The 11,923-nt window shown below is 47.5% G+C and overlaps 4 protein-coding genes across 4 annotated transcripts; 1 reads left to right on the top strand and 3 right to left on the bottom strand.

The window, feature by feature from the left end:
• Positions 1-481: 481 nt before the first annotated feature.
• F5891DRAFT_957420 (uncharacterized protein) lies at positions 482-1,573 on the bottom strand (the record flags this gene model as incomplete). The annotated part of the gene is made up of 1 exon (XM_041375487.1): positions 482-1,573. A coding segment is annotated over one exon (1,092 nt), but the record flags the coding sequence as incomplete, so codon positions are not given.
• Positions 1,574-4,760: 3,187 nt separating this feature from the next.
• On the bottom strand, positions 4,761-7,111 carry F5891DRAFT_1049810 (uncharacterized protein). The gene is made up of 9 exons (XM_041362426.1): positions 6,892-7,111; positions 6,704-6,838; positions 6,630-6,655; positions 6,535-6,570; positions 6,253-6,467; positions 6,065-6,200; positions 5,870-6,019; positions 5,680-5,822; positions 4,761-5,634 (listed from the first exon to the last, which is right to left on the bottom strand). The coding sequence occupies exons 3-9, from the start codon at positions 6,648-6,650 to the stop codon at positions 5,058-5,060; spliced, it is 1,278 nt and encodes a 425-aa protein (XP_041222792.1). The 5' UTR covers positions 6,651-6,655; positions 6,704-6,838; positions 6,892-7,111; the 3' UTR covers positions 4,761-5,057.
• Positions 7,112-7,426: 315 nt separating this feature from the next.
• Positions 7,427-8,083, bottom strand: F5891DRAFT_1192148 (uncharacterized protein; the record flags this gene model as incomplete). Its single annotated transcript, XM_041367562.1, has 4 exons — positions 7,427-7,616; positions 7,674-7,784; positions 7,835-7,902; positions 7,964-8,083. 4 exons carry the CDS (start codon positions 8,081-8,083, stop codon positions 7,427-7,429), a joined length of 489 nt encoding a protein of 162 aa, XP_041222791.1.
• Positions 8,084-8,744: 661 nt separating this feature from the next.
• Positions 8,745-9,156, top strand: F5891DRAFT_957525 (uncharacterized protein; the record flags this gene model as incomplete). The annotated part of the gene is made up of 2 exons (XM_041375493.1): positions 8,745-8,948; positions 8,995-9,156. 2 exons carry the CDS (start codon positions 8,745-8,747, stop codon positions 9,154-9,156), a joined length of 366 nt encoding a protein of 121 aa, XP_041222790.1.
• Positions 9,157-11,923: the final 2,767 nt, after the last annotated feature.

The following is an 11,923-nucleotide window of genomic DNA, read 5'->3' as shown; positions in this document are numbered from 1 at the left end:
CGCTTCAAAATACGCCATGCCTTCCAGACCGTTCTCTGGTTGTGGACTATCAGGAGAGCATCTGATAGTATTCAATATAGTTTTGGTAAGTACCATCCGAAGGCCACGATGCATCACTGACGGTGGCTTATCTTACGATCAAGTGGAATGCGTTAGTCGTAGACCGCGGGGATGTAAGCATCGTCTCTCAAATAATCTATTATATTCCTTCTGGTGATACTTCGCACAGTATTTCATGAAGTCTGAATGTCCAGACAGTCGAATATGTTTTTGATTGATGTATCGTTAATGCCCTACCAGGATAGCTAGTTTGTTCCTCAAGAACGCATCGACATGATGATTCGAGAATTCGAGTCGCCTGGATGTACGACGAGACTTGGTCAAAGTAATCAAGCAGCTTTAGTCTTACTATTAGGACACGATAAGTAATTCAAAGGAATTCAAAGGAATTCCGACCGCAGTGGAAAAATCTTGTTTACTTTTATTTCAGTGGAATTCCCTGGAATTCCCAGAAATTCCATGGAATTACCTCGATTTCGTGAAGGAGGTTTTCCCTGACGAGTCTATGGCGCTCTGGTGTCAACCAAAGGGATTCGCGATGCAAATCAATGGCCTCATTAAGATCCTGTCTAATATGTGATTTGCGATATCTGGTTTTGAGCGCGAGGGCAAGGTTTTTGAGCTTGGTATCACGACGTGGATGCCCAGGTGAGCACAACGTCAATGACTCGCGATAGAGGCTGATAGCCCGGGTGATGTCATCAATGTTGCCGCATTCCTTGAAACGCTTGACGAGGACGCCCCCTAGGTTGTCTAATGAGAAAGCACGAGATTTGTGCCCAGCACGGTGCAGGCGCAGTGCTTCTTCGTGGAAAGAGATGGCCTCATGGAGGTCGTTAGGTTTGCCTTGGTGATCGAAGCGGGACACGAGTGAACAGGCCAAGTCGTTCAGGTAGGTATCACGTTCAGCACGGAGTGAACAGGTCAAGTCATTCAGGTAGATATCACGTTTAGCACGTCTCTTGCGGGTAAGAGACGCGGCTTCACGGTGAAGCTGTATGCTTGTGTCAAGATCATCAATACTGCCGTGCTGATCAAAGCGTGCTTTAACTACTCGTCCAAGGCTGGCGAGGGCTCCCGAACGGAATGGATGGCCCAGAGGACAGAGCTCGAGGACGACTCTTCGATGGTGGACGGCTTCATCGGATGCGTCCATTGAAAGTTCGCTGGATCCGCCGATCACACAAATGACATCATTCCCTGCCACGATGCTACGAAGGTAGCTGCCGTCTGGACAGAGAGGCAGTAGTTCACAATAGAGTTGCGCGGCTTCGCGGATGTCGGCAACAGTACCTTTCTTGGAGTGGTGCCAAGTCAGCACTCGGGCGAGATTGTATAGAGAGAAGGGATGATCGGGATGGGGCTGCGGACGCAATGCAAGGGCGTCGCGGAAGTGGGAAATGGTGGCATCGACTTCTTCAAGATCATCTCGGATGTAATATTGAAAGCGGGCGCACGTGAGGTTGGTGAGAGCTGTTGCATGATCTGGATGGCCGACCGGACACTGGTACAGAACCAACTGAAAATGCTTTACAGCGTTGTGCAGGTGAGAGGCTGCCTTGCTCGTCACGTATGCGGCAAATTGTGCGTGGCCCGCATCTGTGTTTCGAACAATATTGCAGTCTACGAGGGACTACAGTTGGCATTCTATCAGCAAAAGCTAACAGGACAGACACCAGCGTCACTCACATCAAACAGTGCATCATCCTGATCGTCATAAGCATGTACAATGGCGGCCTTCAGCTTGAGGGAAGGGTGAACGCCGCGCACGGGTGGGAATGATAAATCTACAGGACGTTAGTGTATGTGTATGAATGAGAAGCGAATCACTCACCAAATGGCTTATGTCCATGATCGAGTAGCTCATCCCATGACATCTGAAGTCCGCCGATGAGCTCTCCACCGCCTAGCATTCGACCAAGCTCAAAGGACGCCCTGATATTCACTGACAACGCAGGTGAGGAGTGCAATGATCTATGAACCGAAGATCAGTTCTCGCATCGCGTCAGACAGTGTCCATGGACTTTACAGAGTGACAGAATTCCCCCACGTTACAGATCTATCGGATGATAAGACACTGATGGCTGATTTCCAGCGCCACCTAGAGTCGACATTGATAGATATGTAGATACCAGCAGGAACGCGGTTTGAAGGAACTTGGATGTTCTTTCCGCTGATGACTGTAGATATTGTGTGAGGATGATAATGGATACGAAGATAGTTCGGAGGGACTCGCCTTCAAGTCTGATATATCGGCTTTCTGAGCTACCAGGCATGATCGTGTGATGGAGCAAATTGATAAGGGTCGAAGATGGGCTGAGTGGTGTGGACGGAATCAGTAAGAAAGTAGGACGGGGGTAAGGATATAGTATGTGGATAGAATCTTAAGAAGAAAGGGAGAAAGGTTTCGGAAACGTTCGCGCGCTCGCGTGGTTTTCGCGTAGCGCCATGTGGTTTTCGTTTAGATACGCTTAGATACGCTTAGATACGCTTAGATTCGCCTAAGGCCACATGGTTTTCGCTTACCTCGCTTGAACTTCTATTTGGAAACTCGCGTGGTTTTCATGTATATTTCGAGCGGCGACTCAAACAACGTCACCCATTGGGAATGTTGCGCAACAACATTGGTAACTGTATGTGTACATGGCATTAAATAATGTGTTTGAGCAGGGGGACAACAGGATTTGAGTGTTTTGCCTACTGCAATTATTAGTAGTGACTGTATATGTACATAAATGGAACAACATATGATACAATTACATACAGGGAGATAACAAATGTGGTGACAGGAGATAAGATTCAAATAAAAAAAGGAGACAAAGACAATGTAGACTCAAAAACCAGAGAATGTGATGACAGGAAAATGGGGAAATGGGAGAACAGGAGACAGGAGATGGGAGACTGAGAGAACAGAGACGGGAGACGGGAGATGGGAGACAGGAGACAGGAGACAGGAGACAGAAGATGGGAGATGGGAGACAGGAGACGGGAGACAGGAGACAGGAGACAGGAGTAGGAAGTAGGGAGTAGGGAGTAGGGAGTAGGGATTAGCATGGGTATACCCCATGGTAACATTTTTTCCAATCACATATATTACCATTTGAAGGCACATGTACAACTTCAAAATTTTATACTGATCCATCACTCCTATGGTAATCAATTTGGAGGTATATTCCCAGGGGTACAGGGGTCTTCAGATCCAAACCCCTACCCCTACCCTCAAGGGTTTCCCATACCCCTGCTGATCCCTAGATGGGAAGCAGGGAAAAATGGGAAAACAAATACATTCAATGATACTGTTACATATTTTGTATTTTTATATTGGTCAAAATCCTGCTCAAAGAACATAGCACTGACTGATTGTATGTAGTACTATGTACTTTTATGTGGTGTGATAGATTGTACTTTGAGTTTTTTTGAAAAGCTGCTCATAAATATATTTCAAAATCATTCAAAATGCACAATTTATTAGGATGCAGCCTGAGGCCAGGAAGCCAAAGGAGGGCGTAGCCCTCCTTGGCTTCCTGTGACGAAGGAACAACACTCATTTTTCTCCCCTGAAGGAGCGCGTAGCGCTCCTTTGATTTGTGCCGAAGGCACAACGGGCGTGAGCTCGTTCAGCTGAGAAGGAGGTTCAGGGTTCGGGTCATGCTACACGTGTATTTCCATATTGCCAAGGGCTGTCCGGCACGACACAGACGCTGGTATAACCGCACTAAGCGCTGCCCGGGAATGGAGATTACCAGTATTAGCGGAAGAATCTAGAGTATACAATGTCATGAGCAGTTTTCAGCGAAAGAGGCCAGCCGAGGTGGAGCGAGTCTCAGAGTAATTGGACTTGTATCATACCCAGATGTAGAATCGAACATATTTTGTATTGGTAATGCGAACAATGTTAAAACCACTGAAGACGGCACGCTAAGAACCGAATGATTGTATACGACTCGTTCGATTGAGCTCATAGCGGGTGAGAAAATGATCTTGTGTGGACAGAGGAATTAGAAAAGAATGTCAACTAGGATGCAACCAAATGTATGCTTATTCGGTGAAGGACGTGATCGCTGCCAGATTCAGCCACTGCCGAGCTCGAATATCAAGTACTGTGGAAGAGAAATACTCACTACTAATCATTGGCACCGGATGAACAGGCCAGCAGATCGTGTAGGGAAGCCTTGAAGGTGATGGGAATATACTGATGGCATTTGGGGCGAAGACTTCTGGGCTTCGATGAGGAAGAGATGCAATGTACTGGGAATCACGCGTGCACGGACGTCGACTCGATCATGGTTCCTTGAGGTGGCCACCTATCCACGTCATCCTCGGACAAGGTTAGCAACACGTCCTGCCAGGAATTCAATTTCCTATTTCAGTACAACTCCCGTGACCGTGTTGCTCATGTGATGCAATTGCCACCGATAGACGGTTTTGAAACACATCAGCAAAAGTGGCGCAGCCCGGTAAGACCTTCCCAGGCATGGCAAGATACCCCCAGTCTGACGAACTTCGCCAAGACTGAACACGGCTTGCAGACAACCTCTCCGTCGTGCCAGATGGGCACCAGGCTGGTCAAAAGCCATCAGAATCGTGTATTTTAAAAAGTCTTGAGATGCCTTGCAATGTTGATCCAGCCTTGCCAGTTCCAAGCAGGCTGTTCATAGCTTACATGACTCGTACCAGACAGATAGCACACTGCAATGCAATAAACGGAATCCAGTGAATTTCATGATCATACAATACAAAGCAGTGCAAGTAGTAAAACTACACAGGTGTCTATGCGAGTCCGACGCCGTCCGAAAGCAGGAGCAAGGGTCCGACGAGAGCAAAATGATGGTGCGAGAAACGAAATATTGTAAGTGTGGGAGCAATTGTGAGTGCGAGTATGATGTACAGCATGATGGGCGCGAGATGACCAAGTGGAATGCAACAAGCGACTGCGTTCAAACCTGTGTGATTAAAGCAAGAGTCAGAATATGCAAACCAGCCAGGATTCAAAATACCTAGGCAGCCTTTTTACCACGACGGGGCACAGGCTTTTTCTTTGGAGGCGCGGGAGCATTCACATCCGGAATACCAGTATCACCCGCCTCGTTAGTGGGTTCTTCAACCTGAATAGCACCAGCAGAGAGACGCGCAGAACCGCGAGTGTTGGATCGTGGCTTGGGTGCTGGTTTGGCCTTTGGTCTGGGCACAGGCTTGGCCTTTTTGTGTGCAACAGGCACTGGCTTGGGAAGAATGGCTGTGGGTATAGCAGGTGGCTGTTTTGCCGGGGAGGGTGGGAATGATTCTGAGTCAGATAGTGGTGTCAAGGCGCGTGGTGGTGATGATGTGGAAGGTGTAACCTGTGGAGGGAGTCTGGGTGGAGATAGTGGTGGTGCAGGTGATGATGGGCGTTCTGCTGCTGATACTGAGGGTGGAGAAGTAGTGGTACTGCGCACAACGTTGTTTGTTGCTGATGTCGAAGTAGTGTTACCTTGTTTACGAGCAGCACGCTTTGCTCGCATTTTCGCAAGGTCAGAATCAGTGTCATCTGCGGCAGCCGTCATGGCCTTGGCTGCATGTTTCCCGAAAACCTGTCTGTAATCTGTGTTAGTAGACGTTGATATTAGCCTAGACACATACTCATTAATCCATGCCATTGTCTCTACTGCCCATGGGTCCTCGGGATCATCGAGAGTTTTGAGGATAGCGAAAAAGAAATCTTCTAGGTTGAATGACCCGATGCACACTTTGTACGAGTTGCAGGCCGAGAGCGAAAACCACGCCTGTACGAAAATCAGTACACTAGTCAAACATAAAAGCAGACACGCACTGCACACATGGCCCAAGCCCATGCTTGTGGCGTCACCTTTGTAAGCCCATACATGGTAGCCTTGGACTTGCTTCTACCGTGCTTGCTGTCGTCGTCGTTATGTTCCTCTGATCCTGCAGCAGCAGGACCTAGGTACAAGTGCTGGAATGCCTAGGATAATTGTGAGCACATGAAAGGTGACAATACACTACATACCCTGATACCGGCATGCCCGCGAAAGAGGCCAATGTTCGGGTCCTCGCTGTCGTAGATGGCATCAGCTGCATATAGGAATGACGGCCAATTAGTTGAGAGTAAAGGCCAAGTCCCATCTTGAAGACGCTGAATTCCTCTGAGTATATCACAGTCAGTGACCAGAACTTGAAATAAAAACAAAAACTTACAAGTCGACATCAATATCAAATTTGTCCAGCCACTTCCGAGGGCAGAGCTCACGCGCCAATCGTGGATGATTGGTGCCTCGGTTGGACTTACAGGATGACTTTGGTATGGGAGGCTGCAGGGTATCGCTGTTACGGTTCGTCAAAATATACTCGAGCATTGGATGTTTGAGGGATGCGAAGTCGTCGGATCGTTGTGAGCTCATGGCACTGTTAATCTGGTTATTTGTAATCATTAGTTTGGTGCCAATCAATGAATATATGCGCATATATGCAGAAACGTACCGCTGTGATATATGGTTTAAGTTCGTCATACAACAACTCATCGAGAGTTGCACGGAAACCAGGAATCATATCCAGAATACCATTGTAAAATGTATGGTAACGAGTTTGTTGCTCATCAGATCTTGCGAGCAGATTAGGTTGATACTACAAGATGTGATTACCAACTTACATGTTTGAATTGGAGACGCCCCCCTTGTCAAGCATCATCCCATAATGAAATGCAAGTGACACGCTGGCAAATGGATTTAATGTAAGGACCGCTTTGCGCCCGGCCGTGCGATATTCCGATAACGCGTCGCTCAACCTTAAGTTATGTGAGTTGCCTGATAGGGGTCAGCCCATGAATGTAAAACTCACTTTATTTTCTTCTGCCTGCCAGTGGTAGTAAGATTATTGAGGATATCATCAGTTGAGACGCGTTTTTTCGACGCGTTAGAGCTTGATGAAGATGTACGCTTCTCAGAGTTGGAAGTTGGCAATGTCGTGTCAGAGTTTGATGAAGACGCGCATTTATTGGAGTTGTAGGCTGACGACGATGCGTCAGAGTCTGATGAAGACATGGTAGGGTGAGGTAAAGGGCTCAGGGGAAAATCAGGCAGTTGTTCACAGATATCGGAATTTAAAAATATTGATGGCCGGAGTTTTAAGATCATCAGACAACTGTGACAAGCAGATACACTTTGAATTGAGCAGTACATGACATATGATAATTAGCAAAAGAGCATTGTAAAATAGTGGTACAGTGCAAGAAGAAAGAGGTACTGTGAGCAACATGAAAGGTATCTGTAGTACGAGAGCAGGTGATAGCAAACGGTGGTTGATACAAATGACTGCAAAAGGTATGAGTGACTACGGGAAAATGAGCGAACAATTTGAAGTGATAGTGGACAGATCATAATTTACGACGCTTGCATGCATAGTCCTTGATGTCTTGATGCAGTGCCTTCCTTTTAGCAGCCTCCGATGGAATGTTTGACCAATCAAATGGCCGTACTGAGTAGCGCCATGGTGCAAATGGGTCGGTTGGTCTTGCATTTGGATTACCACAGCGTCGAGAGAGTAGGTTGCATGGAGACACGTTCCTTTGAAAATCTGTTAGTCAGAATCCAAGCATGGTAATTAGACGGAAGGTTGCATACACAGAATTTATAGAATCCTTGTCGTCCTCCTCGAACTTTACACAAGTCTCAACTAAGTCAGGTTCTGTCTTGACGTTGTCAGCCTTGAGTGTGCTCGACACCTCATTAGTGCTGGCTTCAAAGTGAATAATTGGCGCACTGTATTGAACAAATCAACTCACATATGGCCGGAGTCAGATGAGCCCTCTCGAATGGCCTTTCCGATATCTTTGAACCGGAAAATCACTCGCTAAATAGACAAAATCACGATGGGTTTAGTAGTACTTGTAAATAAAACGGTTATTGCATACCTTGGAGCCAGGAGTGACTATATTTAGGCCAAGACAATAGGTATCCCACGTAGAGGCAACACCATCGATCTCAATGAGTATGTTGTCCTCGAACATGTTGATGGTAGACGTTGAAGGCATTGAGGATAATAAATAGTAGCGTAAGAGTACAATTAATGGTGTTGGTATATAACAGATAAGCAAAGATCGACGCGTTATTGAGACATTGTGTATATCCGGAAAGTGCCGACTGACTTTGAAAAGTCACGTGACTTTTGAAACAGACAGTTCGAACTTGTAACTTCTTTCGTCTCCCTTTTTTTCAACTCGGTGTAGAACGGTTCAACCTGGTTGGGAAGTCCTAGTATTATCCGCATCCCTCAACTAGGGAATATATTCAACCCTTTCACTTCAATCTCATCCTTACTCAAATTCTGCCGGTGAGGGCAAAATTACCGTATTCGATGCCATGGTAGCCATGAGACATCTACCGGTGATGGTAACTCACTCTTATCATCCTTCTCGTCATCTGACCGGACTGGCTCGCGCAGAACGATTCGACGGATTATGTTCGCTCCAGGACTTCCCTACTTCCTCGCCATGTCTAGCACTTTCCATCTCACGCCAGTAAAGTTCGCGAGAAAGTCTTACCTCCCCCTTTAAACCTTTATCTTTCTAGCGTTCAAGACAACTACACTACTCCATCAGCGTATATTCGTGGCCGCATCCTTTTCCAGTTTAGAACGACGAGTGAGCCCCCTAGACGCAACGACCTTCGGTCCTATCTGACGTCTTTACAGCGATGTTGTTCATTCATCGCAGTTTTTTTGCACAAGCCTTGCTTGACTTTCCCACAAATCCTCTCCGCAGTCCCTATGCTCCATCATTCCTTGCTGCATACCGTTGTGCCTCTGCAACGATCAAAACTACTGTCCTTAACTTCCAAATGTTGCCGGACCTCTTTATGCGTTGGTGGACTATCTGGAGCCATCTGTTGTCTGCAGCGGTACGTAGTTGACTTAGTATATGGCGTGATACTCAAGTAGGCACAGGTAATTGTGGGATCCATTGTTACTCGAGCACCATCGACGACTATGGCTCCTGCTGCATGGCAGGAATTGAACCTTGCAGTAGAAATATTTTCACGGGGATCAAAGACATCAAGTCGCGCTCGTCATGGTTTGGTGCGTATCATTCAAAATTTACTGCACTAATGGATCTTATTCATGCGATTTCTCAGGCTATCCTAAACAAACTCAAACTGAAAGCCTATCAAGCGCTTGAAAAATATCGCAGTGGAGCGACATTTAACAACCAAGGCAGTCTATCCTCCCTCCTTCCGGAGGTGGGGGGTGTTGACGAACTTACCATGTTTGGTGGGCAGACTCGTGTCCTCGTCACCAAGATCCTTTCGCAGCAGAACCGCAAGAAAGTACCATCGTCTGTTCCCCTGTCGGCTGCAGATCCATCAGGTATGGATGAGCGATGGAGATCGTTTATGCGGGATTCTGGAATTTTTCGATGGGTCCCAAAGTTATGATCTCATGACGGATATCTAAAAATTTGCTTCTTCCTCGTTGATTCAGTTCTCAAGTTATCACATTTGAAACCTCTTATTTATAAAGTGACTCTGGTTCTGTACTGGAGGGTAAGAAGTTGATGGCTGGTGGGTGGCCCGAACCATGCCAATCAACCACGACACTCTCAATTACGCCCATCCGAAAACATGCGACATGGTCACCGATCCAGAGGGTGTATAGCTTCAATGCCCCGGTGGCCCGAACCACGCCAATCAACCACGTTTCTTTTTAGTTTGCTTCAACTCCCCTCCCTATGAAGTCCGGTATGGCCCGTCCCCGCCCCGAGACTGAGTAGTGGAGCTACCCCACCCTCGCATGCTCACCCGCCCTTGGATTCTCACCCGCCTCCCATTATCACCCGCCTCCCATTATCACCCGCCCTTTTCTCACCCTGAACCACTCCTCCGACAACTACAACATCATATCAATACCAAGCTCAGCATGCATACCCTCGCCAAGCTACGCAATCTGCATTCCCACCTCCAGTATCACAACACCCTCCCTCTACTACTTACGCGTCTTACACCCTGCCATCCATTAATCAACCTAAATCTGAACCGGTCGACTCTGCACATTCTCGCCCTCGCCTGCCCTCGCATCTTCACCCAACCTCGCACCTACCCGCCCTCGCATCTCTCAAGCTCGTACGCTACAAGCAAGAAGACCCTCTGCACGAATCGTGCTTGCTATTGGACCTGCTTTTGATCCTTATTTGATGTCGCATGAATATCGTTGTTTCTTGTGTTGAGCCGACACCCATGTAACTTGACCTTTATTGCAAATATCATCTCCATAATGAGGTTCAGCTCTCACTCTGTACTCGTCTTTCAAGAGTTCGATTGCCAAATCCACCTATTTATCTATGGCGGCGCAGTGATGATTCTACATCCAAGACTGTTCAAATCTGGTTATCAATGAACTACCAAAGATACTGACTATAGGTAAATACATGAAGACCTCTTCACATCCAGTTATCGACGAACGACCAGAGATATTGAGTATATACGTCGAGCATTGCCCTCCCGTTCAAGTGAGTTGCTCTACAATTGCGCTCTACAACACATTTCACGATCCTCCTTCAGCTCACAAGGGCAGTTACTTTCTTCAAACATAGTCTATCGGCTTCAGTCATGATCCGCAGAGGCTTGGTCGAGCACGTCAGCCAGAGGGAGAGAATGGCAATGTTGGACCTATAGCAGGAGAGAAGGATACATCACCATATGGTGCGCAGCACTGCCAGGATGCTCTTTGGGAGCGTAGAGTTTTGCAGGCAGGTTTTCATCAGGTGGCAGGTCCGATTTCATATAAAATGTGTCCTTTGTTCTGACTCCTTGCCTCCCCATCGCAGTGCATGCCTGCAGTGACTCAGGCAGATACACGCAGGCGATGCCTGCAAAGTGTACCATCCTTGCGTTACTCACTTTCATCCTCGTCATGTCGTTCGTATGCCCTGCTTGCAATTATACTGCCAAATCAGCACGCGGTCTGTCAACACACCAGAACCAATGGTGCAAAGGCCTTAGAGACGCCTCAAACAATGTCATGAATGCCCGTCGCGAGCGCCAAGCCCCACAGCCCCCTCCTGCTCCACATGCTCAGTCAGAAGCTCCCTTAGTCGATGAGCCCTCACTCAACGAGACGAACCAGCCAGAGTTTGAGAATCCTGAGCCATATGTAAGTGAATGTTTCTTTTGTCAGACTGATACAGGGTATTCATGCTGCTGTCTAGGAATTGCCAGTACATCATTCGCCCTCGCCCCCACCACTGGCACGAGCATCAGGTCTTCCGAATCGCAGGCGACAACTACCTTCACGTTACCGAGATGAACTTCCTGCCCTTCCCATCCCCGTTCCGATTCCACCTCCAGTAGATGATGTAGCCCACGCCGTTCCACAATCTCCTGTTCATTCTGACTCAGGTATTACCGAATCAGAAGGAGAAGTGTGGGTACACACCGAACAGGATGCTTTTGGCACCTTCCGTTCATACCGAGGAACTTTCCCTTCCTACGACCCCGAGAACACTTCATCGTTTGATGATGTATGTGACTCTCGTACTTTCCAACAGGCCGACAGTTCAAACAAGCGGCCTTGGTATGCAGGCTTTGGTACTGCTATTGAAGCAGTCAATTGCACATTTTTTGCACCTTTTCTCAATGCTACCACGTTTCGTCTCATGAACTGGTTTTACGAGTCATCCAGTGGTAACTCTCTGGCTAATGTTGACCGCCTTGTGCAGGGAGTCATATTGGCGGATGACTTTGAGCGTGAGGACCTCAGGGATTTCTCTGCGTTTCGGGAGGCAAAAAGAATGGACCAGGCCGACGAGGACCCTGATTCAAAGCTGTTTAGCACCTCTGACAAGTGGCACGAGGCGTCTGTCAATATCAAGCTGCCTGCT

Source organism: Suillus fuscotomentosus (genome assembly GCF_016647785.1).
Source record: "Suillus fuscotomentosus strain FC203 chromosome Unknown F5891scaffold_48, whole genome shotgun sequence".
NCBI classification, from domain to species: domain Eukaryota; kingdom Fungi; phylum Basidiomycota; class Agaricomycetes; order Boletales; family Suillaceae; genus Suillus; species Suillus fuscotomentosus.
Note: the sequence above shows the minus strand (reverse complement) of the source record. Positions and strands in the feature narration are given on the sequence as shown.

Excerpts from the sequence above, each read along its gene's own strand:
- F5891DRAFT_1049810 (XM_041362426.1), bottom strand. The coding sequence starts at position 6,650 with ATGAGCAACAAACTCGTTACC. Across the intron at positions 6,571-6,629 it reads TGAGCAACAAACTCGTTACC|TTGTTGTATGACGAACTTAA; the intron begins ATACATTTTACA and ends ACTCTCGATGAG. Across the intron at positions 5,823-5,869 it reads GGGCTTGGGCCATGTGTGCA|GCGTGGTTTTCGCTCTCGGC; the intron begins GTGCGTGTCTGC and ends ATTTTCGTACAG.